The sequence below is a fragment of the Hipposideros armiger genome, unplaced genomic scaffold (assembly GCF_001890085.2).
Source record: "Hipposideros armiger isolate ML-2016 unplaced genomic scaffold, ASM189008v1 scaffold_10, whole genome shotgun sequence".
Taxonomy (NCBI): Eukaryota; Metazoa; Chordata; class Mammalia; order Chiroptera; family Hipposideridae; genus Hipposideros; species Hipposideros armiger.
This window is the reverse complement of record NW_017731360.1, coordinates 4,113,836-4,139,833: the sequence shown is the minus strand read 5'-3', so window position 1 is coordinate 4,139,833 and position 25,998 is coordinate 4,113,836. Positions and strand designations below refer to the sequence as shown.

At 49.8% G+C, this 25,998-nt stretch overlaps 2 protein-coding genes across 5 annotated transcripts in view; both read right to left on the bottom strand.

Annotated features, from left to right (window-relative positions):
- Window positions 1–16,653: 16,653 nt before the first annotated feature.
- SMIM12 (small integral membrane protein 12) lies at window positions 16,654–24,553 on the bottom strand. 3 transcript variants are annotated; one of them, XM_019658981.1, is made up of 2 exons: window positions 23,705–24,553; window positions 16,654–17,616 (listed from the first exon to the last, which is right to left on the bottom strand). In XM_019658981.1, exons 1-2 carry the CDS (start codon window positions 23,757–23,759, stop codon window positions 17,333–17,335), a joined length of 339 nt encoding a protein of 112 aa, XP_019514526.1. In that variant the 5' UTR covers window positions 23,760–24,553; the 3' UTR covers window positions 16,654–17,332. The 3 variants fall into 3 exon arrangements, with proteins under 3 accessions (XP_019514526.1, XP_019514518.1, XP_019514535.1); XM_019658973.1 differs by lacking the exon at window positions 23,705–24,553 and adding an exon at window positions 20,459–20,582; XM_019658990.1 differs by lacking the exon at window positions 23,705–24,553 and adding an exon at window positions 20,235–20,433.
- Window positions 24,554–24,664: 111 nt separating this feature from the next.
- Window positions 24,665–25,998, bottom strand: part of DLGAP3 (DLG associated protein 3) — a 59,007-nt gene continuing 57,673 nt past the window's right edge. For both annotated transcript variants that reach the window (XM_019658953.1, XM_019658963.1), the window contains exon 12: window positions 24,665–25,546. In XM_019658953.1, the coding sequence (XP_019514498.1) occupies window positions 25,328–25,546 (219 nt within the window). In that variant the 3' untranslated portion in view covers window positions 24,665–25,327. The remainder of the gene's footprint in view (window positions 25,547–25,998) is intronic.

Here is a 25,998-nt window from a genome sequence, read left to right as displayed (position 1 = left end):
AGGGCCACTATTGGACTCAGCTCTCGGTTTCCCAAATCCTCTCTCCCCATGCATTTATTTCCTTCCGCTTATCAGATTCCATGGTCAGGCTCGTCCTCCAACTCAGCACTGTCCACTAGCACATTCTGCGATGACGGACACATTCTCCCTCCACTGCCCAGTACAGTAGCCACCAGCCACGCGTGGCTATTGGACACTTGAAACGTGGCTCGTGAGGAATTGAATTTTTCATTTTAACTCTTGTTACTTTTAATAGTTACATGTGGCTAGTGGCTCCCATATTGGGCAGCACAGTCTTGGCTTTTCCATGTGATGGGTGGGGCAGCAAAGCCCTCTGAGGTCCAAAAACGTAACTGTGTCCATGTGCTAGGAACGATCAAAGAGGGCTCTTTGTTCAGTGGAGGACTGAAGTGACAGAGACAAGAGTAAAAGGGAAAGAAAAGAAAGGAAAAGATATCTAGGTGGTGGGCCTAGGCATTACCTTATTTCATCCTCACAAGAAACCCTACAAAGTAAATACGATTATCCCCACCTTCCCAATGAAGGGACTGGGACTCCAAAAAAGTCTACTATGTGCCTCGGGTCACACAGTGAGTTAGGGCCAGAGTCAAGGTTGGAACCCAAGGGCCTGATTCCAAAGCCCATGGTTTTCCACCTCATCACATGGCGGAGGAAGACGGTGCCCCTTTCCTGGCCCCAACAGGTTAGGGTTCGGCAGGACAAAGCTGCGGACTGTCACACAGCTCTCTTACTCACCTCTTCCTCAGCTAGGTCTGCCCTGTTCCCGCTTCGTTGTTTGGCTTCAAGTGAATTTCTAGAACTCAGACACACCCAGATTCACACAGAAGGCCAAAGGCACATGGCCAAAGAAAAATTATCTGCTCCCATGCTGTCCATTAGTGCAGGTAATTAACCGCTGATTTGATATTCTTGGCGTAAAGGAAGGGAGAGCTCTGCTTTGTCTGGGCTGATATTAAAATACTTCTTCGCCCCCCTGTCCATGCTGATTCGCTCACTCACTGGAGGACCGGACAGTGGGGTCAGAAGTGAGCTGGAAGGGAAGGAGATGAGGGTGGAGAAAAACATTAACATTTCTTAGAGCTCTAATACGTGCCAGGTACCAAGCTAAGAAGTTCAACAGGTTATCTTGAGTGATGACCAGCCCTAGGCGGTAGCTATGACTATTGCTGTTCAGGAGCAGGACTGAATATCAGAGAGGTGAGGCGACTTGCCCAAAGTCACACAGTCGATAGTGGCAGAATCCAAGCCCATCTTATATCACTCTGGCCCTTGGCAGAGAGCTAGAAAACCCACCCCTGCGAAAAGCAAGCCCTGAACGCCTCTCCAGCCCTATCTGGCGTCATGCCTGAAGCCAGGCTCCTGCTGCCGTCTTCCCTGAGCCCAGAAGTTCAGGCTCCCATGAGCAGGAGAGGACCCCCACCCCCCAACCCCATTGTGCAACCAATGACAATGAGAGGCAGGCGTCCCCTTCTTACCCACCACTTTCCTCCCCACCCCATGGGGTGCTGCCAGTTCAGCACAATAGTGCATTCTGTGTCCAAGGGCCTCTGCTGGCGGCCCCCAGCCTTTTGCAGCCCCTCCAGACAATGGCAGAGCCCAAAAGGCCTGATAGCCGGTGACAAATGTATGTGAATGACCAGCTCACAGGAAGTGGCCTTCAATAGTCCGATAGCTTCCTGTATCCTGACATTGTGAAGGCCCACTTCCTGTGCTGTCTCCGAAAATACAGCAAGGCAGAGCTGGGGGCAGGGGCAGAAGCAGGGCTTCCCTGTCTACCCCCGGGGCCAGGCTCTCCTACAGTCTTCAGCCGGCTCCCCCAAGGACGCCACCAGTCTCACCTGATTTCTGGCTCAAGGGTGAATTCCCTGCTGGCCTCTGACCGGACAGTCCCTCCACCTCCTGGCCAAACCCCACCCAAAGCTAGTCAGAACAGAACGACCTATTTTTAGAGTTTCCACGATTCCACCACCTTCCTCAGTGCCCCCTTCCCCCACCCAATTCCAGGATCTCAGGCCTTCTGCTGAGAAAGGCATTCCCATGTCTACTTGCATACTTCTGATACATGTGACACACACTTCCCTCTACTGTGAATGATAACCTTCGATAGGCTTACCAATGCTTATTGAGTCACCCCTTCAACCTTATCTTCCCAGAATGGACAATCACAATTCCTTCAGCTTCCTCCCTGTCACAAAAAGCAAAGGGCAGCAAGACAGCAGGGAGGCAGGGAGACCTCCTCTCTCTCGGGGCTCCAGCTGGACTCAGGAAGAGGCTTTTCCAGGTTATGCCTCCCCACACACTTTGCTGACCAGCAGACGCTGGTGGAAGAGATCAAGACCACCTACCAACTAGCAGGAAGGCAGGAGCCGAGAGGGGAGCTCATGGACAGAGTGTCTCTGCAGACTCAGGCACTAGGCTAAGAGCTTTCCTCTAGATTCCCTGGTGACGTACATAGTAAATCCTCATATTTAAGACAAGGACACAGAGAAGTCAAGTCACTGGCCCAGGTCACCCAGCTAATGAGAGGCAGAGCCCTCCTGCCCCCAGCCCTGCTTGGCACTGGGAGACAGGCTTAGGTATAGAGGAAAGGGAAGGGTACCATTTGCCCCCTCCTCTCACATCCCTTTAGGGTCCCCACCCCCTATCCCAGACATTGCAAGTCCTCTCCCAACATCCTGGCGCTGGAGAAGTGTCGACGTAAGAATCATCCAAACCTGTAGAGAACTGTTACGAGTTTATTTCAGTCAAACTGACAACATATGCTGGGGAGCAAGATCTCAAATACTCCGGAGAATAACAGTTTTGCAGCTTCTTTTATGCATTTGAAATTAAGGAGGGGACAGAAGGAAGACAGGAGAAAGCAAGGCGGGGATTGGATTATAGGACAGTTAACGAGGTATGTGCTCTCTTGAGGGTTAATACCCCCTTGGAGGGGTGTTTCTTCTGGTATTTTCATGGGCTTGTTAACCTAGATGCACAAGAACAATGGACAGGGCTGGATTAAAACCTCTCACTGAGGAAGACACAGGCCTGGAGCCGTGACTCCCCACCATGACCCACCCAGTTAGGAATTTATGATCGGATCACCCTGTGAGGTTACTTTCCATAGGCCCCTGTTTTCATCCACAGAAGCAACCCTGGGGAGGGGCAGGGGGCTGCACCCACCCTGCGGGCTGCCTGCCACTTCCAATAAGGCAGGCACTGGAGCAGCCTCAGGCCACTGTGGTGGGGGGGAGCTGGTATAGAAGGTCAAGAGGTGACAACCCATTCATCCTGCCTAGCCACTGGAGGCTTGAGAGCTGCAGCTCAGCCAGTTAGGACCCCCAGGCCGCAAGTGTCCAGGAATGGGGGGGAAACAAAGAGGTCTCTGGAGATGGGAGGAAGGAGGAGGGGAGGAAGCCCTCCTGACTTTCCCGCCACCCTCTCCCCTCCACCGTCACAGGGGAGGAAAGGCACAGGGCACCGTGAGATCAGAACGGGCCGCCTCACCGCACAAAGAAAATAGCTGCAAAGTCAGCAGGCGGGACTTGACTCCCAGCACGACCACCTTCTCTACCTGTGACTTAGAGGGTGTCTTAGCCTCTGAACCTCAGTTTCCGCATGTATGAAAATGAAGACAACGCTCCCTGCCTTGCAGAGGGGTCTTGGGAGGATCAAGTGAGATATTGTGAAGCGCCCAGCCCTACACTCAGGCTGAAGGAGCTCAGTGAGCAAGCAGGTTTCCCTTCTCTTTTCTGGGATTGGTCTGCCTCGGTTCCCGAGACGAACAGTCTTTCTTCCATGGGAGAAAGCGGGTGGTGGTCCTCTAGCCCTTTTCCAAGAAGCAGGGAATCTCCGCAATCCTGGGAACTGGCTGGGCAGGAGGTGGGGGCATCCACCTAAAGCATCCATCGTCCCAGCCTGCACTGCGGGCTCCTGAACCCTGGGGGAACCAGCAGCCAGGAGCTGCCCTGGGCAACTGACCTCAGAGGAAGACACCAAGAGCTGGGAAAGGGCCATGCGCCTTCAGAGCCCCTGAAATGCTCTCTAGCCCCCCTAATGGAGCCACAGGAAAGTGACAGCCAGGGGGGGTCCAGGGCAAGGCCAGTGCTTGCTCTTATCTGTGGCAAAAGCGAATCCCAGCAAACTTCTGTGTCAGCCCCGCCCTGCATTCAGCTTTTATCAAAAAACATGGAGCTCAGGGGAAAAAGGCTTTACTAGAATATCAGCCTGAACCAACCCCATCAGGCAGGTAAGTCTTCTGGAAAAAAGAATAAAAGTGATGTTTAGATCCTCAGTGCTGTTTCTACCACTCCCCACCTGGAAGGGTACAAAGGCAGAGCTCAGCCAAAACAAGGGCAGCTCCAGGTATCCCTTCAAAGTCAGTGTGCCCCCCTGGGAGAGCCGGGGCCGTGGCCAGCCTCTAACAGCTGTCTGAAGGAAGGGCTTCCAGGCTCTGATAAGGCAGGGGAAGGACAGGACCCGTGCCGGGGCCCTCTGACTGTTCCTTCACCCCAGAGACCACAGGGATAATCAGCTCGCAGAGGCAGAGCCTTCCGGCCTCTGGAGCTCAGTTCTCACCCTAAGGCCCCTTGGGGAGAGGAGCCAGTCCCAGTCTCAGCCCAGGACCACGCAAGCAGCCAGGGATCACTGGGACACTGCCTCGGGGGGCTGGGCGCCCCATGTCCAGGCTCTGGCTGCTGCCACTCTCCCCTGTAGAGGTTTCCCGAGGCAGCAGTCCCTTCCATGCTGTCTGTCCTGTTGCAGGCTGAATCATGTCCCCCACCCCACCCCACCCCCGCCCAGCCCTAAAATCCATGTTGATGCCCTAACCCCTATACCTCAGAATGTAAGTGTCTTTGGAGATAAGGCCTTTAATGAAGTGATTAAGGTAAAAGGTCATTAGAGTGGGCCCTGATCCAATCTGACTGGTATCTTTGTAAGGAGATCTGGATACAAAGAGAGATACCAGGGCCTCCTATCCACCTGCCCCACCTTGATTTGGACTCCCAGCCTCCAGAACTGTGAGAAAATAAATTTCTGTTGTGTAAGCCACCCGGTCAGGTCTGTGGTATTTTGTTGCAGCAGCCCTAACTAAGACCCCTCTGCTGCCTCATCTGGGGGGCCATGCGGAGGGCTCTAAAGGGTCTTCCTCCTCACACACTCCCAGCTGAGCCTCACAGTGGGTTTGCATTCCGAGAGCCACAATAGGCAGGGCCCCTTCAGCTCAGTCACCCAGCTTCTGCAGCCTCCTCCAGAAAATTCCATCTGCCTGCACGTTAAACAGTGAGCCAACCAAAGCAGGACCGTGTTAGTGTTGGGGACCTGTCCAACGGTGGGGCACAGGTGTAATGGCCACCGGAATGAAAGGTATTTTAGGACCGACGAACAAGCAGGCAACTCCATAGAATATAACAGAATTTACTATAATTTACTTATAGGCATGTAGAGTCGAAGCGGACAGATGACCCAGCAGTTCTGTGCAAATTATCCTCCACTAACAGACCCCTGTGTTACAGTACCTTTTGTATAGTATAACTCCAGCACTAATGATTGACAAGACAAAAGAATGCAGTCACACCAGGCGCCATACCTCCTGGTGGTCTTGTGATAGATGACTGTTTATAATCAGTGCTATGACCCATTTGATATTTATCTCAGTTGTCATGCCACTCCAGCTGTTACTAACAAAAAATATTTATGGCAATGTTTTCAGGAACGCAGATAATCATCAACTAGGAGGCTTTGGAATACTTTGCTAAGGACATAAAGGTTGGCCAGAGGTCACAGCATGGCAACTCCAGGATATAAAGATGGAGTTGGTTTTGTTCACATCTACATCTGTACAGGACCCATCTGGAGCGCGGGATGCCACAAGACTCCAAGGCAGTGCAGAAGGGAGCCACAGGGCCTCAGGTCTAAGGCTCAAGGGGCCTCACCATTCCCCGCCTCTGCCACAGCATCACGACAGGCCTTGGTTTCCCCTCTACACTCAGGCATCTCCTTTTGGAGCTCAGGGAGAGACCAGGCTCTTGAAGTGTGGGTAAATCCGTGGGATGGAAAAGTACTACTAATCAAAATAATCAACTCTTCCTAAGTGCTAATGATATGAGTCTGTTCCAAATGCCTTGCGTGTTTTCTTTTAATCCTCACAACCCTATGAGGTAAGTAATATATTAGCCCCACCTGACACGAGATTGAAACACTGAAAAGTAGCTTGGCAAACGCCACACAGCCATCAGTGGCAGCGCTGGGCTTTGAGCCCAAGCAGCCTAACTCCAGAGCCGGGGTTCTCGGAGGGGCTAAGGCAGGGCTGGGCTCTGAGCCCATCCAGGCCCCAACGTATGTCAGCGAAACAAATCCAGCCAAGGACAGGCCTGCGAGGACAACAGCAGCTGAACAATCCACCTTGTCATCAATTGACCACACTATAAACACACAGGAGTCCATCTGTGGGAAAGACTGTGACCTCCTACCCTCCCGCACGTGGGGAAAACAGCTTGCAGCGCATCAAAGGGGCAGAGCTACCCCAAAGCTTTATCTCTGGTCTGTGCACTGGGAAAATGAAACCGGGAAGGGGGCAGGAAAAGCAGGCTGTGGCCTCCGCCAGAGGTTTGAGTCCTGTGAGCCGTCGGCAGAGGGGCTGTAGCTGTGCCTGCTCGGTGCCCGATGGCCAGCTGGCACGTGAGGGTGTTTCCCCTCCTCAAGTCAACTGGTCCGCAGGCCAGCAGACCACGGTTTGGTGCGATGACAAGATGCAGACTGGGAAGGGGAGGGGAGCACGGGTGGCTGCAAGCCCAGCTCTGACAAGAATTCCCTGTGTTATCTCGGGTGAGCCACTTCCCGCTCTGGGCCTCAGAGCCCCTTTGTTAGTGTAACAGAACCAATGGTCTTCTATCTTCTATTTGATCTCCTTGGGGATGAGGGACAAATGAAAAGAGGGCTTCATATAAATACAAGAAGTTTTGCATCAGCTTGTTGATGAAAGGAGGAAAGCCAAGCTTGCCCCTCTGTGTTCAAGGCTTCCTTCCACCTCACCCTCCCGGGCTACCCCACCCTCGCAGGCCTCAGACAGCGAGCAGGCGCTAAGGGGAAAATGGAGAGAGAGCGGACACTCCAGGCGCTGCAGTCCCTCAGGCCCCCAGGCATTCGCATGCCTTCATGCCTTCCCAGGATTTCCGTGTCCCACAGGGTCGGCCCAGGGGTCTGCTGAGGGTGAGGCTGAGCCCCACCTGCTAAGGCTCCGGCCCAGGGGCCTTGCCAGGCTCCTCGGAGTGTTCCATCCACCCTGCTGCGCTGCTTCAGGGCTTTGATCACCGCTCCACGAAGGGTTTCCTGAATGCTTTCCTGAGGACATTGTTCCCCACTACAGAGTCATCAGGGTCAAATTCATCATGGGCTGTGCTGGTCCAGGTCCTACCAAGAGGGGAAAGCCAGCCCTCGGCCCAAGCCCCACTTCCCCTGGGAAAAGTAAGCCAGCCATTTCTTTGGGTTTAGCTCTTTACCAGCCTCGGGGAAGGCAAAGCTGCAGCAAAACACTGCTGCCCTGAGCTCAAGGCTGCCCAGCATCTCACACACACACCTGGGAGCCATGCCCCTGGTCTTCCAAAGAGGCTTGTCTCCACACTCGGCCCCAGTACCAGCTCCATCCCAGAATCACACTCAGGGGCCTCTGCATCCACTCAACATTTATTGGAAATGACTCTGTATGAAGCCCTCTATGCGGGGCAGAGAGGTGAGTGAGACCTGGGCCCTGCCCTCAAGGAACTCACAGTCTGGGGGGGGACAGATGCACGCCCATCACAGAGCCTTGTAATAAACGCCGCAGTAGAAGAATGAACACCGGACTGGAGAAGCAGGGAGAGAATGACAATCTCTGCTTAGGGCAGTGGATATGGACCCGCATTTGCTAAACCTTGTGGGTAATAGGAGTTCACCAGGTAGCCAATGCTCATGGACGCATCAGGATTTGAACAAGCGTGGCGTGCTCAGGAAATGGCAAAAACTAGGTTCTGTCCTGGGGAGGATGGGAGGGAGGCTGGGGCAGGCTGGTGAAGGATCTTGCGTGGCACAAAAGGGGGTTTGGCGAGAGGATCCACGGAGGTCTTCAAGGAGGGACCTCAACAAAGATGTGTTTTAGAAAAAAAATGGTGGCAGAAATGGAGAGAATTTTCAGAGATCAAATATTTAGGCAAGAGATGTGAGGGCCTGATGCAGGGAAGTGAGATGGAGAACAGAGGAGGAATACCAGATAAAGAAATGGGTCACCACAGGTGGGTGATGGAACCCATGAGGGGGAAGGTGGGGGGAGTCAAAAACAGCTTGAGCAACAGGACAGAGGCGGACTCTATGCCAAACACCGTGCTGGGTGTCTTAAAACATTCTCTCTCCATCTTCAAAACTCTGTGAGTTAAGTAGAATTACCCCCATTTTACAGATGATGCTTAGAGAAGTGACTTTCCTAGTCATGCAACTAAATTACAGAGCTAAGCTTCCAACACAGGGCAACACTTTTAACCATCAGACTAAATGGGAAATCTAGAGACGTAGAGTAAGCTGTTTCAGAGAACGATATGGAGTACAGGGGGGAAATGCACAACTCGAGGCAGATATCTGGGAGTCATAAAGGTAGATACAAGTGGTAGCTGAAGCCAAAGGCAAGGTTAAAACTGCCAGGCAAGAAAAACATCAAGGGTAAGCTGGAAGGACAGTCACATTTAGGAAAACAGGGAGGAGAGCTGGGATAGGACGCTGAGGTGGTGCTGCCGTCAAGACAGAATTCCATGATGAGTGCTGAATACTGCCAAGAGCCACAGTGTGATGAGGACCAAAGTGAGGATATGCGATTTGCAATTACAAAGGCTTTTAGGCAAGATGGCTTCACCACTGTGGTGGAGGAGGCGGGGAGCAAGCAGCAAGGGGTGAGGAGTGCTGGGATGGGGATGGGGGACTTGAGGAGCCTGGTTTGAAAAGAAAAACACCTTGCAGAGTGCATCCAGAAGCCATAAATGGAGGGCCAGGCAACAGGGTTACGCAGATTCCTCCAGGTGCGCTTGGCAGAACAGAAATAGTCGGGGAGCCAGGGTTGGAGGTGAGGACACAGGGGCAGTGGAGTGGGATGTAAGGACACAAGGGCTCTCTCTGGACCCTCCCAGACAGAAGAGCTGCCCCTGCAAGGACGCCAGCAAAGGTATTTAAAAATCTCAACTCTTCGGAAGACCCATTTGGAAATCTTAGACGAAAACAAAGCCAGTTTACCTTTGCATTATGTAAAAAGGATGTGATAGATAACAAATGTTAACAAATTTAATTAAAAAAGAACCAACTGTTTTTAAGTACATGAGAGGCACTGCTGGAACTGATGCACTAATTACTAATTACTCCTCTATGCTCTTGAAGCTAATTGCCCAAAGACTTCTACTTAGCAAATACTTTGAGACTGGGTACAGACAAGGAATAAAAGAGCATCTACTTCTATTTCATTATTCAGACTGGCTGCCATTTCTATCTGATAAAAGCAAGGCTTTACTGGGCTATATAGCATAGCACATGTTTTCAAAGCACTCTCTCAACTGGTGTTTCTCACTCTTTTTACACTATCAGCTAGGAACACATCAGTGCAATTCTGCAGGTGGGGACACCACGGCCAGGAGAGGTGAAGGGGCATGTCTCAGGTCACCCGCTTCTCTTGCCTCAGTCCAAGGTTCTTTCCTGTACCCATTCTCCTGACACGTGACATCCCGCAAACACCTTGTCCCCCCACTGCTCATCTGTGACCTTGCAGATAGCACCAGTGGAACCACTACTTAGCAACACAGGTCTAAAGCTTGCTACGCCCGTCAGCTTGGTTCTTAGGCAAGGCGGTCCTTCCTGCAAAATACCCCTAAGAAGCCCTGAACCACCAGGCCTGTGAGGGTCCCAGGGGCCGCTCTCTCCACCAAGGCCGCTCTTGCCTCCGGATCCCTGCCTCATCAGATTCACAAGGATACACACAACTATTGCAGGAAAAGGAGGCTTTTCTTGCAATAAAATTATAGCAGCTAACATTTATTGAGCACCTACTGGTTGCCATGCACGCTGTTAGGAACTTTGCATATGTTACCTTCTCCTCAGAACCCAGCAAAAATAGGTATTCTTGTCCCCATTTTACAGATGAGGATACTGAGGCTCAGACAGGCTAAGTAACTTGCCCAAGGTCATTCAGCTAGTGGTTGAGGCAGTACTCATAACTCAATTCTGTCAGACTCTAGAGACCACATTATTTTTATTCTATCACAATGCCCTGGCTCACCACTCTGCAAGTGCCTAGGGACCCACGGCAAAGGGCAAAAGGAAAAGTGAAGCAAGACAGGAGCTTTTTTATTTCATTGTCTGGCTCCCAAGTGACGCGAGGGAGGCTAATCCCATAGCGTTTCACTCGGCCGACAGCCTCACCAGCCCGGGACCCTGGGAAGCCGACACGAGTCAAAGGGCTCCGTGGCAGGCTTGTCCTGGCAGCTGCCCAGCTGACTTGTGCTAACACAGCAGCAGGCACAGGAAAGGCTCCAGAGAGAATGGAAAAGCACCAGACACTGGGCCGCTGAGCGGGGCAGAGTGATGATTCCTGCCGTGTTCAGACAGGGTAATCCTGCTCTAAAGCCACCACCATCACCAGGCTGGGAAGACACCCAAGGCGGGACAAGCAGAAAGCTCCAAGAGCATGCACTTACTAAAGTGTTTCAGTGACTCGTGACTGTTGGGCCAGTCCAAGAGAGGATCACCGGCCTGCAAAGGGAATCGGCGAGCACGGAAGCAAGCCAGTCCATGCCCGGGTTCATCCCAGCAACCCTGGCCTGCCTTTGCCCACATGCACACCACCCTGCTATTTATGTCACCTAGCAGGGGCAAAAGAGCACACATGATCTTAAGAGCGCAGCAGCAGCAGCAGCAGCAGATCTCAGCCAGCCCGTGGGAAAGCAAGCTGACTGAGAGTATTAATAGACTGGCTGGAGGCAGAAATTCAGTGAGGGCAAGCCCTAGGAAATGAAATTATTTAACAGGGGCACAATCAAAGCGAGACTGGAAGAAGGGGGTAGCTTAGAGCGTTTCTTCAGCGAGGCACAGGGAGGGGGTACATGGGCAGGGTTATTCTAAAATATCTGAAAATCCAAAAACGTCAGTCTATGGGGAAATCTTTTTGGTCTTGTTTCTGTAGCTTTTCGGTCCTCTAATGTTTTGCTTAGGCTGACATTACACTACAGACGTGCAGGATGCTTAAAAGTGTTTCAAGGGAAACCACTCCTGGGATCTAATACTTGCCACAAATTTTTAGGTTGCTAAAAAAAAAATTGCAACTTGGCAGCCACTAGGTCAAATTAACTCCATGGGCATGTTGGCATGCTTAGGACTTATTTAAAAAATGAAATGTCAATATTTTAAAATTAGATTACACACACACACACACACACACACACACACACACACACACACACACACAAACCTAAATTTCTAGCATCTTTAGAAGAAAATCTGAAAAAAATCTGGTATCGCTGCTGAATAGCGACTGCCCCCTTTAGGCAAGCCTGTGCTCTCCAGGTCCTGTCGTGGCGGGTTGATTTAAGCCACCTGACTGGCCCGTGAAAGCAAGGGTTTGCTACTCCTAGTTGGGCCCAGTGAAGGGATCCCAGGCTTGGTCATGCTCAGCACGGCCACAGGGTGGCAGCACTGGTCTGTCGATGAGGCCTGACCATTAGCCAGAGCCTGTAACCAAGCTGAGCCCGGCATAGCCTTTCGGAACCAGAAATCCCATCCTTACTTCAGGGACAGACACTCCTTCTTCACACTCCCCATCAGATTAATTCCCTGGGAAACAACAGCAGCTCGTGTCAACATTCCCACTGGGCCTCGGGGACTGCGGGGAAGCCACCGATTTGACTTGATCCCTCCTCTCCTTCCACATCCTCCCAGCTCCTCTCACTCCACAGCTTGTGTCTCCACCTGTTCAGGAATTTTATCTTCACCGCCTGAGAACACTGTCAGGTCTCAAGTCTTGAGATACGAAGTGGGGCAAACACCCTCCCCCCTTTTAAAAGCAGTTCGTTCTTCATCAAATGCCCACTACTTGCCTTTGCTCACTTAGGGCTAGAAGTCAGTCGACTGATTCCGGTCAAGATGGCGCAGTAGGTAAACGCTGTGCTCACAACCACATCAAAACTACAGCTAAACTACAGAACCACCATCAATGAGAATTACTAGAAGTCTTGCTAAACCGAAGCCCTACAACTAAGGACGTAAAAGAAGAAACCACATGAAGACTGGTAGGAGGGGCAGAGACGCAGAACCAGCTGGTCCCACACCCACGTGTGACCATTAAAAATCAGGAGGGCTGTCTCAGCTGTGGAGGTTCCCCAGGGAGAAGCGAGGGGTCTCAGCACCACACCAGATTCCCCCACCAGCCCAGGGTTCCAGTGCCAGGGAGAGAAGTGCCCATAACTTCTGGTTGTGAAAAAACTGTAGTTGAGCAAGATGGAGGGCAGCTGGAGTCCCAGGCGCTCCTTCTGAAGGGCCCGTGCATGGACTTACTCATCAACAGAATCACTTGCTCTGAGCTCCAGAGCTGGGACAGCAGCTCGAAAAGTGAACAGGACATACAGAAAGGAACTGAGTTGTCTGACTTCAGGACGAGGGCTGGAGGGGCAGCGTTCTCCAGATCAGAGGAGCTGACGGAAGCCATTGTTTCTTTGTTGAGCCCTCCCCTTTCGGCATGCAGGCGCAGGCAGCCGCTATATCTGAATTAAGATGGCTAACGCCATTGGCTCCGCCCTGGTGAATCTAAGACCATGCTCCACGCAACATACCCACGCCGCTTCCAGTGGCTTTTTCATACAAACCACCTGCCTTGGCTCATGTTGCAGACTTTCCCAAAGTCTCTCAAAGGTTCACAGAACCCAAACAAGTAGCATCTGACTTCAGCATGTCCCGTACCTCTGGCTGAGCAGCCCTAAGCCTGGCACTAGCTAGTCAGCCTTGGTTTGCAGCTTGGCCTCTCAAGGCACCTTCTAGCACAGCGTGGGTGGCGGCTAGCTGCACACTGCTTTGATGCTCATGCCAGGTGGTCCTAGACAGGGCACAGACTGTGGCTGAACTTCGCCTGCAGCAGGTCCCCTCCTAGGTGGCCCTGGGGCTGGCACACCCAGTGCCAGCTTCGAACTGAGTTGGAGCATCACCCAGTCACCTCCAAGGATGACACACCCAAGGGGCACATTGGGCAGGGATCAGAGCCCCGCCAGTGAGTCCTGCTCTGTAGGTCAGCCCCTCCACAACAGCTTAACTGTAGTCACAGCCAGTCCTCACACCAAAAAGCCCAAGGGTCAGTCCTTCCCATTGACGTGCGTACAGCAATCAAGGCTCAACTATAACAGGAGGGCACACACAACCCACACAAGGGACACCCCTGGAGCACCTGGCTTTAGTATCCAGGGAGACTGCTCCACTGGGCCCCACACGACACCTACTACATAAGGCCACTCTACTAAGACTGGGAGGCATCGCAGCCCTACCTAATACATAGAAACAAACACAGAGAGGCAGCCAAAATGGGGAGAAAAAAAAACATGTCCCAAATAAAAGAACAGACCAAAGAAAACACAAAGAACCAGTCAGAAATAACGAATGCAATAAAACTGAAATGAAGAATACATTACAGGGAATCAACAGTAGATCAGATGAAGCAGAGAATCCAATTAGCAATTTAGAAGATAAGGTAGCAGAAAACACCCAAACAGAACAGCAAAAAGAAAAAAGAATCCAAAACATGAGGGCAGTTTAAGGGGCCTCAGGGACAATGTCAAGCACACCAACATTCACACACAGGGGTACCAGAAGGAAAACAGAGCAAGGAATTGAAGACCTATTTGAAGAAATAACGATGGAAAACTACCCTAACCTGGCAAAGGAAATGGATATTCAAGCCCAGGAAGCGCAGAGTCCCAAACAAGATGAACCCAAAGAGGCCAACACCAAGACATATCATAATTACAATGCCAAAGGTTAAAGACAAAGAGAGAAGCTTAAAAGCAGCAAGGGAAAAGCAGTTAGTTACCTACAAGAAAGCTCCCATAAGACTGGCAGCTGATTTCTCAACAGAAACTTTGCAGGCAAGAAGGGAGTGGCAGGAAATATTCAAAATGGTGAGAAGCAAGGACCTACAACCAAGATTACTCTACCGGCAAACCTATCATTTATAATCGAAAGATAAAGAGCTTTCCAGACAGGTAAAAGTTAAAAGAGTTTATCACCACCAAACCAGTATTGTGAGAAATCTCAGAGGGACTTAAGACAAATGAATAAATAAATAATATGAATAATAAAATGGCGATAACTACATGTCTATCAACACTTTAAATGTAAATTGATTAAATGCTCCAATAAAAAACACAGGGTGGCTGGGGCATCCAGTTAGCGCAGGTGGTTAGAACACAGCATAACACCAAGGGTGCCGGTTTGATTCCCACATGGGCCAAGGAGCTGTGCCCTCCATTAGATTGAAGATAACTACTTGACTTGGAGGTGATGGGTCCTGGTAAAAACACACTGTTCCCCAATAAAATTTCTAAAAAAAATTTTTTAAAAGAATAAAAACCATAGGGTGACTGAATGGATAAGAAAACAAGACCCATACATACATCGTCCACAAGAGATTCATTTCATATCCAAAGACACACACAGACTGAAAGGGATGGAAAAGTTATTTCATGAAAATGGAAATGGGAGGGAAAAAAACCCTGGGGTAGCAATACTGAACACCAGACAAAGCAGACTTTAAAACAAAGGCTATAACAAGAGATGAAGAAGGACCCAGTAATCCCACTTCTGGGTATTTATCCAAAGAAACCCGAAATGCTACTTCGAGGGGACATGTTCATCCATACGTTCACTGCAGCATTAGTTACAATGGCCAAGATGTGGAGGCAGCCTGGGTGTCCCTGAATGGATAAAGAAGAGGTGATACATATATACAACAGAATAAAACTCAGCTATTAGAAAGAATGAAATCTTGCCACATGCGACAACATGGATGGACCTGGAGAGTACTGTGCTGAGTGCAGTAAGTCAGACAGGAAAAGACATATGTCATATGATTTCACTTCTAAGTGGAATCTAAAGAACAAAACAAATAAACAGAAACAAATAGATACAGAGAACATTCTGGTTGCCAGATGAGAGGGAGTTGGAGGTAGGTGAAAAAGGGGAAGGGATTAAGAAGGGCAAATTGGTTGTTACACAGTAGTCATGGGGATGTAGGGTATAGTATAAGGAATATAGTCAATAATATTGTAATAACTGTATGGTGTCAGATGGGTATTAGATTTATCAGGGTGATAGATGGGAGTTGGGGGTCAGGGTAAAAAAGGTGAAAGGATTAAGAAATACAAATTAGCAGTTATAAAATAGTCATGGGGATGTAAAGCATAAGGAATATAGTCAATAATATGGTAATAACTATGTATAGTGCCAGGTGGGCACTATACTAGTTTGGGGAATCACTTAAATTATATAAATGTCTAACCACTATGCTGTACACCTAATGTAATGTACAGCATGGGGAATATAGTCAATAATATTGTGATAGCATGGGACAGTGTCAGATGGTTGCTGGACTTATAGGGATCACTTCTTTAGGTGTATAGATGTTGAATAACTATGATGTACACCTGAAACTAATATAATATTGTGTTAGCTACATTTTAATAAAAATCTTTAAAAAAAAGTCAGTCAACTTCATGAGACACTCGGTTCTTCTGCCTCTTCCTGCCCTCCGTCTCACTCCCCTTCCAACCTCACCAGCAGCATCTTAAGTGGTAGCTTTTAGCATAAACTCCTACAGCCTTTCAGAAAAGGCATTTGATATTGTGTTAAGAACCTTAAAACTGCTCATCCCATTTCATCCAAAATGCCATTTGCTATTCCTCCTACCATTTAGTCTGAAATGCAGGAAAAGCCTTATGTAAGACATTCACTGCACTATTTATACTAGTGAATAACCAGAAATAACCCAAATGTCCAGCAATATGGAAACTGTTAAAAACAAACTATGCTGTATTTCCACTTGATGGGCAATTATGCAGCTATTAAAAACAATGAAGATTATGAAGACCATGTGATAAGAAATGGTTATATGAAACACTATGTGAAAAAAAGAATGTAAAATTAAATGTACAGTAATGACTAAAAAATAAATAACAAAAATGTGATATAAATAAATAACAAAATGTTAACTCTTTAGTGGTACTAGAGCCTGGCCCTGTGGGTGACTTTTTAAAAAATCCCTACTAAATGCTTTTTAATGTACATGTATTGCTTTTATAGAAAAAAGTGTGTGTGTGTGTGTGTGTGTGTGTGAAACTGGAAAATTTGTTAGCAACTGTTAACCTCCCTGGTCTACTCTAATTTAGACTTTGAAAGGCCCAATAAGCCTCTCGTCATGACAGAAAGGCTCTTGGGAACCTGCACCTCCAGGACTTGCCACCTCCAGGACGCAATGCCACCACACTGGTAAAACAAAGCTTCCAGGGCCCCCAGAGACCTTAGTTAAAGGCCAGTGTTACCCTACCCTGAAATGCCTGCACTTGCATGGAGACCTCAAACACCATCTGGAAGATAGGATTAGATCAATATGGTTCTCAGATGCCACTTTAATCAAGTTTTGCACTATACAGTGATGGGAAGCGGGGGGTGTGGGGGGGTGAAAATGGTGATGGTTTTTGAGCAAATTCACCTGCATCAAGGTGAACAAACAGCCTGGGCTTCTAAAAACAGAAAAATGCTCTCCTTCCCCCCGGGGAATCCCCTTCCTGAGTGGATAGGACAGGATTTCAGGAAGAGTGAACACAAAGGACAGGGTAAACTAGTGAAGGGAGACAGGTAGATTTTTGAATTCTTCCCATGCAAACAGGAACCAGACATGTGGTATCCCTCCTAAGGCAACACCCCAATCCCAGCTACTTCCGCTTGAGGCCAAACTGCCTCCCCGCGGAGACCGAGAGCCAACGTTTGTTCGTTTCATAACACTCCTCCCAGCAGTGTGCCCAGAAGCGCAGAAGCCTGGGCAGTCGTGGCCAGTACAGAACTGATGCAGCCTGCAGGACAAAACCCTCCCAAGGCGTTCCTCTTCACTGGCACCTCAGCTGTTAGTGTATGCGCCTGGCCACCAAAGAGCAGCCAGTATGTATGTGGTGGGAGGGGCCAGAAGTAGCAACAAAGCGAATCTGATGAGTGTTCTGGATGCTGGGTCAACATGGTGGCAGGACGAGTCACAGCCTACAGAAGGACCTATACGTCCCTGTGTCCTCCGTTAATTCTTCTCTGGGCGGTTTCTGTTCAGGACAGCTTTAGGGGCAAATTCCAGCTTGTCCTTAAGGCTCACCACCTGGGTGTGGTCCTTGCCTAGGAGCTCGTCCAACTTGCGATCCTCCCGGCGTTCTGAGATGCTCTTCTCCTCCTCCACAGGCTGGGGAGCCTTTCCCCGGATGAACCATTCCAGGTGGTAGCCCACAGCCCCGACCACGAAGGCCACAGGAAATGTGACATAGGGAGCATAGGTACGTACCACGGTCCACAGCACAGGCCACATGACATCTGCAGAGGAGCACAAGGCAGCATTAGGGCAACAGCAGCACCCCTTCCCCACCAAATATGGACAATCTACCAGGGCTCTCCACCTCCCAGGCAGCCTGGCACCATTTACTGAGCATCCGCCTCATGCAGAGTAATGCAAGAGGGTACCTTGCTTTATGCAACAGTTGGGTCCCTGAAAGAATCTAGGAAATTTCAAAAGATTCACTTGTTAGAGAAGAGGAGAAGACTCTCCATTTTATATACTATACTTTGATAACTATGAGACCAGGTATGGCAGAGTTCCCCATGAGGAGATCCTCTGGGCCTCACCTAATAAAGCTTCAAGCCTGTTTTTGACCTCAAGCCCTCCCTCCACAGTCTGCAAACCTTTCAAGAATGGGAAAGAAGTCTTTCTCTGCTTTACACAGCCAGTCGCCCTTTCCCCATCACCCACAATCCCACTGCGGGTCTACTGGCTCCAGGATAATGAGTAGTTCCTTTGCTTCATGTGAAGTATAGGGAGCATGTTTCAGCTGCCAAAACCCCAATCTGTTAACCAACCATTCTGGATTTTAGATAAATAGATAATGGTTTTTCCCTATTGTGAACTTCATTTTTCTAACAATGAAACAAACTTATACTTGACAAATCTGCTGGCCAAACCACTTTCAAAATACACTCTCTTCAACAAAACCCATATCCTCATATTTGCATAATAAGCTCCTAAAAATATCACCAACCCAATATACATATACTCTGGACACACTAGGACTTGAAAATTCTCTGCAAAAAAAAAAACCCACTGTACAAGCCATAACAGGGGGAAAAAAAGAAAGTGGAACGCCACCAGGGCCTCCTGAAATGAAGACACCACCAAAAGAATGTAAAAACACACAATTGGGTCACTCTTATGACCACTTAGTCTCAAATGATTATTACTATTATTAAGTTATCAAATATTATTCACAATTATCATAACGATAGCTACCATTTATTGAGCACTTACTGAGTGTCATGCCTTGGGCTAGGCACTTTATATACACTATCTCCTTTCATTCTCACCTCCATCCCATGAGGTGAATGGCATTATCAAAGGGTTAAGTAACTTGCCCAAAAGTCTCAACTAAAAGATCATTCGTTTGTGCTCTTGGAGATATTTCTCCTACTCAGCTATCTCTGGTCTAAAGTGAACAGTCAAAACCTCACCGAGGAGAAGATGACTGACTCTCAGATCCTCTCTCTCTTTGGTTCTGATTCTCTCTGAAGGAATCCCAGCAGTCCGTGGACCTAAGACTATAACGGGCCATCATCAGGGAAACAACTGCAGCAGCTCCATATTCCCCTCTGGATCCTGTCTTAGAACCAGGTACTGTGCTGGACAATTCACACTAGTCACCATGATTTTCACAACACGTCTATGAAGTAGGAATTATCTGCCCAGATTTCTAAGGCCACAAGGACTCTGGGACATTGTTAACTTGCCTCAAATCACTAGAAGGATGATTTTGAACCCAGTCCTCTCCAATTTCAAAGAACACACTGCAGAAAGGTGTATGGTTTCTGTCCAAAACCTGGATTTGGGGAGAGCTTCTGCAATTTTTTTCTCTTCAATTTGGCATCTCACTATGTACAAGCGGTTCCCCTTTTGCAAACTCTAAGATTATACTCAGAGATTTGTGAAATTATACGATTTAGAAGTTAAGAGAGGCACTGAAGAATTTCAACCCGACACTTCTCCATCCAATTTCCCACCTTTTACGCAAGTTCTCTCTTTATAAGTAAACACCTTCTCTAAACAGCAACTCTCCATTCAGATTTCCAGTTTTTCTTAAAACATATCAAGTATGCATCCACGACTTTTTATCTCTCCCATGCAGCACAAAGTCTCTCTCTGTCGTCCTGCTCACATTCTAATCATTTTCAAATAAGTCAATTCACTCATTTACTCAACATGTATAACCACTTCCTCTGCAGACCCACACACTGTGCTGGCCTACCACACTTGTCTGCATTTCTCAAAACACTTTAAGCTCCAAGAGGGCAAGGTCTATGTCTGCAAGCCCCATTGCGCCCTGTCCACGCCCCACCCCTACCACCCGGCCTGGCATAAAAGGCTCCAAAAAGTTTGTTGAATGATTGACAGCTCAGTCAACACTCTAGTGTAAAAACCACAGCAGTCATCCACCCTCCCGCCCTCAAAAGGTGGCAGAAACCGAGCAGGTGCCTTTGCTGATTACAAGCTAGATACTCTAACAAGTCATCCCCAGGGTATCGAAATAAAAGAGGAAAAGTGTTTCGGAAATACTGTGACGCACATTTCCAGCCCAGCATGAAGGAAGCCTATGCGTCCGGTAAAGGTCAACTGGGTTGCCAGGAAACCTGCCCTTGTGCGGGACCCCGGGAGGCCCAATGAGGCCCGAAGCCGCAGTCTGAGGTTTGAGAATTACTAACAAAGCAGAGGAGACCTGAGTGGGTGGAAGATGAATCCTGACCGTCACTCGAGCCCCGTCCAGGGACGAGAACGCAATTGAGGTCGGGTCCAAGTATCTACCCTTCTCCCTCCGCTGGGCTCCTGGTCCCCTGCCCCTATCCCACCACGCTCATGGCTTTATGAGCGGCGTCAATCCTCACACACGTGCCTGAGGCTGAGAAGCCCTAGCCGCAGAGGATCAGCTGGGCGCCAAGACTCGACCTCCAAGCCCGGAGAGGAGAGGGAACCGTCAGGCTTAGCCAGGGCTGGAGCAGACACTGGCGATCACCCTTCCCGTAATTCGGAGGTCAAGGCCAGGGGCCATGGCAATGGGGGTCCCCGGCAGCCACTCCGGGGGGGGAAGGGACCTGCCTGCCAGGACCGCGTGCTCACCTGAGCCGCTGCCCGCACTCCTCCGTTCAGTCAGTCCCCGCCCTCCGCTCGCTCGAGGGCAACCCCGACGTCGCCGCTCCCAGCGGCCCGCGGGGCCTGGCTCGGGATCCCGCCCACCGGCCGCCTGTTCTCTGGGAGCACAGGGATTGGCTGAGCTCCAGTCAAACGACCGAAACAAGCTAGGCGTCCGCAATGGGGCCCCCTCTGCGCTGAGATATCCACAGCGCCCCCTGGTGGTCAGGAGGTTTCCCTGTGACGTCACCACTTGGTTTTTATTTATTTTTTTCACGTGGAGAAAGTAAAAGGTCATCCATTCATTTATTCAACGGATGTTTACCAGGTGTCTTCTAATACCTAGGTCTGGGCACACACACAAAAAAAACCCTCAAGAAGCTCTCTTTGGCAGAATATAGCCTAGTGTTCAAGAACTCTTCAGATCTGGGCTAGCTTTCTAGCCGTGACCTTGGGAATTGTATTAATCTATCTAAGCCTCCTTTCCCTCTTATGTGTAAAGATAATAACACCTATTATACAAGACGTTATGAGAGTTAGATGTGATAATGTATGTAAAGTGCTATACCAGGCACATAGCAAGCCGGGAAATAAATGGTACTACTGTTAGTCTACAAATAATATAGTCAACAAAAAATATAGTCTACAGATATAGTAAAACCTAAGTTTTACTTGACCCCTCAGGTACAAGTATTCACTCCCTCTTCTGTGTCCCCACTGCTCCCTGTACAGACATCTGTTTATTTTATCACGTAGAGACCAACCAAAAAAAAAAAAAAAACACACACCAAAGGTCAAGCTCCGTAATGCTCCAGCCTAGCCCTGTCTTTCCACCCTCATTCCACTAGTCTCAGCCAGTCATGTTTATTTATCTTTAGTAATACATGCCAAACCCTCCTATTTCTCCATACAGATGAAATTGTTTCACACCTCTGTGCCTTTATTTATGCCTATTCATCTACCTTGAGGTGCTTCCCCAATGTGTACTTCTGGCTAATTTTTCAAGCTTTAGGGACTGTAGAAGCCTCCTGGACTGCATTATTAGGTTAGATACCCTTCTTCTATGATCTCAAAGAGCTCAATGCTAAGCTTTGGCAGTGGAGATGGAGAGAAAGGAACGGTGTAAAGAAATATGTAGGAAACCATTATTAGCAGAACTTGTTCCGCAATTGAATAGAGAGAACAGAATTACCTCCTAGAATAACCAGCATTCGGTCCACTAATTAACATATGCTCGGCATTAGGGATGCAAAAAATGACTGGGACCATCCCTGCTCTCAGGAGTTCACTAACTGATAGGGTAGCAGACTGGTCTACAAAATGTCAATAGAGCGTGAGAAATGTGGTGACAGAGGTATGCACAAGTGGCACAGAGGAAGAGCCCCAGGAAGAATCAGGGCTTTCCAGAGAAACCTCTCCTTGAGCTGAGTCTCCAGTGATGGCTAGCAGTTCCATCAGGCAGAACTGGGTGGGACTCAAGATTTAGGAATCAGATAGATGTAGATTCCAATCTGCTGTCTGCTAATCTCAGAAAAGCTATTTATGTTTTTAAAAAGACAATAATAGTACCCACCCCCTTGGGTTGCTCTGAGTACTAAATCACCTAATGTATGTAAAGTGATTGACACAGTACTTAGCATCTCCTAAGTGCTCAGTAAATGGTCACTGCTATGTTCAGTATACTCCAAATTTATTTATCCTTCTGTAACATCCTATGTCAACTTAATGGTATTACTTATTCACTAAACCAAAACCATGAGTGACATCTTCAAGACCTCTTCATCTTTGCATTATTTCCCAGATGCAGCTTATATATAGCGCCTATGCCTCCTGAATGTCTTTCAAATTCATCATCATCTCTTACTTGGACCACCTTAGCAATGGTCTCCCTCAGTGGTCTCCCCGTCTTCCATTGCCCCTTCCAGTGCATTTCCATTCTTTTAACCAAAGGGTCTCTCAAAAACTTAAATAGAATTTAAATGAAATCTCCAGCTTAACCACCTCCTATGAGTCCCTTTCAGGCACATCTCCTCCCCGACCTCTTTTTTCACTGCTCTCCCCGTTATTCCACACACACATACCCTTCCATGCCTTTGTCCAAGCTGGTCCTTTTGCCCGAAATGAATGTCCTCCCTGCTCTTTCTTGATTGCAAAACTCTAATTCATCCTGCAAGACCCAGTTCAAACTCCCCCCCCCCCTCCACCCCGCTTTAGACAAAGCTTTCCCAGACTCCCTGGCTGATAGAGGCTCTCTCCCTTAGTCTCTTCAGCCCCTCTGGGAGAACAGGCCTCCCTTTGTACTGTACCTTTCTGTTTATGTGACTGGCTATGACAACTCAAGCACAGGGACTGGATCTAATCCTTCACTTATCCAGCACAACTACCCAGACCACAATACCCAAAGGAGACTGACTACCCCCATGCGGGGAGATTTTAGACTTCATGTCTGTAGTAGAATGCCCACAACAGCAGCAAATGCTGACCTGTTCCTCCATGTCCTCTCCCACATACCTCATGGTTCCAGGAAAGCTGACCCAGTTTCTGGGAAAAGACATAGACCCATAAAGTATAATGTAGAGGAGTTAAACTCAGACTCAGCCACTTCCCAGCTTCATGATTTGAGGTAAGTTGTTTAGCCTCTCCAAGCCTCAGTTTTCTCATCTGTAAAATGGTGGTGATAACAATACCTGCTTTACAGGATTGCTCTGAGTATTGACTAGTTCAAACCTCACCCATGTCCCAATATTACAGATGAGAAACTGAATCTCAGAGAGGTCAAGTGACCCAGCCAAAGCCTCCTTTGGCAAGTCAAGGGCAGAGTTGATTCAGTAAGTCTTGGACAGGGTCCAGGAATCTGTTTGATATCAGCTCAAAGCTGGTTCATTTTTGGAAATTTGGATCACATGTGGGCCCTCTCTACCTTCCAGTGGTCTCATACGAGTGTGTATGACTTCTTGCTTTTCAGGTGGTCTCCCAAACAAGCCTGCAAAATATCCGTTCTTGCCACTCTCCTGTTCAAAACCCTTCCATGGCTCCCACAGCCCTCAGGACCCAGGCCTCCTCTCCTCAAATAGCCCAACGTGATCAAATCTCTGCACTCCCAATGCTTCTTTCTCCTCCAAGCCTTTGCTCAGCTGTTGTCTGACCTTGGAACATTCTGCCCAGTCCCAGCCCTCCAGTGGCTAATACCTCATTTTTCCAGGACTTAACCTAATATTTTAACTGCTTGTTCACCTGTTTTTCCCATGACTGTATGCTCCATAAGCGTAGAAACGACTTGTCCAGGCATCTCCCTGGTGTTGGGTGCCAAAAGTGATTCTTGATAAATGTTTGTTGAATAAATGATAAGAGTCGGCCAGTCTAGTGTGGCCCAGAAGAGTAGCCAACCCCCTGGAAGGCTTTTCCTCCTGCCTCAGGGTGACACATCAACCCCGTGAACTGTTTAAGGACCAGAAAGGTGGTTTTCTGGGTGGGCACTGTCATTATACCCTTTCTGGGCTCAGAAGGCTAAAAAGCTCATGGTTTGGTATTAGACAAACCTGGGTCCACCACTCTTAGCCCTGTGACTTTGGACAGATCACTTAACCTCTCCTGAGCTTCTGCTCTGTCATCTGTTGTAAGGATGAGCCACATGCATGTAAGTAATGTCCTCACCCTTTGCCTGACCCACAGGAAGCATCCAGTATTACCCATCACCACTAGGTTTGGGTTGCTATTTAGCTTCCCGGGAAAGTTCTGTTCTCTTCCCCCACCAAAGTGCCCACCCATAGGAGGCATCAGAAAATATTATAACACTAAATTGAACAGTTTTCCTGCTGCTGATTAGGAATGACTGCAGCAGAGGGAATACTGGGCCCTCAATATTTGTCCATATCTAAGAATAACCACACTCCCCCATTACTGAGCATGTGCTGTGTGTCAGGCACTGGGCTCCCCTCTCTGGAGGAACCCTGGAGGACTGAGAGGCTGAAAGGGAAACGAATGGAGCCGTGAAAGCACTCCCCTCTTCAACCCATGGGGGCCCCTCCAGGAGGGCTCAGGTCTTTCTGTGGCCACCAGGGGTCTGAATCCTTTCCCCAGCTGGCCCAGGCAATACCCACTCTCCCCAAACCAAGAGCCTGGGCTCCCCACCTCTCCTCCCTCCACCCCGTCCGCCATGCACAGGGCAGAGGTGACTTCTTCTGGAGAGAGTAGTTGGCTTAAGTGCAGTTCTGCCGTTTTATTTTTCCTGGGATACTCAAGGGGATGTGGGAACAGCCACAGGTGTGGTTAGGAGAAGCCCCGATCTCCCCTCCCCAGCAGCTGGGAAAGGGGAGAGGCCCAGGTGCCCTGGTCCTGGGTTGGTCCAGCCACTGTGGTCCCTGGGCCCAGCGGGTGGAGGGCTGAGGGTGGAGCCCCTGGGAGGGTGGGGCGGGCTCCTAGGCGGGGTTGGGTATTCTTCATAAAAAGCCACGAAGCTGATCCCCACGAAGCCCAGCCCCGCGGGGTGGGGGGAGGAGGGGGGACGCAGAGCCCAGATGGGGGACCCGGCCCGGCCTGGCCCGTGGGGGGGAAGTAATGGCAGAGATGGTGCCCATGGGGAGGAGGTGGGGACGAAGCGTCGGACCAGGAGGGACGGGAGTCCAGGTGGGAGCGCAGGGCAGAGAGGCACGGCCCCCAGCCCAGCCCGGGCGCCTTCGCGTGGGATCAGGAAGGTAAAAAACCCACGAGAGTGTGACGGGCAGGAGGGGCCAGGGCGTGCGGTGCCGGCGGGGCGGGCGCACGGGGCGGCCCGCGGTTCACAGTGACCTCGACGCTGGGTGTACAGTACGGGTAGAAAACCACGGCCCCGGGCCCGGGATGGGCGGGCCGAGTGGGTCACAGCCTGGTCTGGGCCTCGGGAATGTAGATCTCGATGCTGTCGGCGCTCTCGGTGGCCGAGCTGTGGCGGAAGGAGGCGGCGCGCTTGGCCGCCAGGAGCCGCTTGCGCGCCTCCTGCCGCTGCCGGTCCACCGAGTCCAGGGAGCGCTCCTTCACCGGCACGCCCCGGCCCCGCGAGGGCTTCTTTGGTATCGGCGGAGGGACCTTCTTCTCCTCCTGCCGTGAGAGGCAAGCCGAATTAGTTTGGGGTGGGACACACCGGTGGGGCTCACCCCCACCCGACTGCCCAGTTCACACCTGCACGGCCCCGGGGGATTAACCTCCCGCGGCAAGGCCACTGACAGCAGTCAGCAGCCGCGGCGCGTCCCGCCACCTGAAACCCCAGGTGTACTTGTCCTGACAAGGTCAAAACCCACATTTTTCCATTTAAAAAATGCTTGCTTCGAGCACCCCCTGGCGGTGCCGTTCTTGGCAACTGGCATCAGAGTGTTCGCTCCCACTATAGGTGGGGAGGGACCCAGGCAGGGTCATGAGGGCTCACATACCAGGCTTCTGGTCCCCATCACAGGGAAGGTCTAGAGAGACAAGGGCCGAGGAGGCCCTCAAAGTCCCCTCTGTGCCTAGGTCCGAGCTGAGGGTATGCCCTTCAGAAAGCTCTAGTTCTGTCC

Bases quoted from the DNA above. Each gene is read 5' to 3' on its own strand.
- SMIM12 (XM_019658981.1), bottom strand. From the start codon at position 23,759: ATGCCTGGACAAGTCGTTTCTACGCTTATGGAGCATACAGTCATGGGA. The intron at 17,617-23,704 runs GTGAACAAGCAG...GCTCCTCTGCAG, and splicing joins TACAGTCATGGGAAAAACAG to ATGTCATGTGGCCTGTGCTG.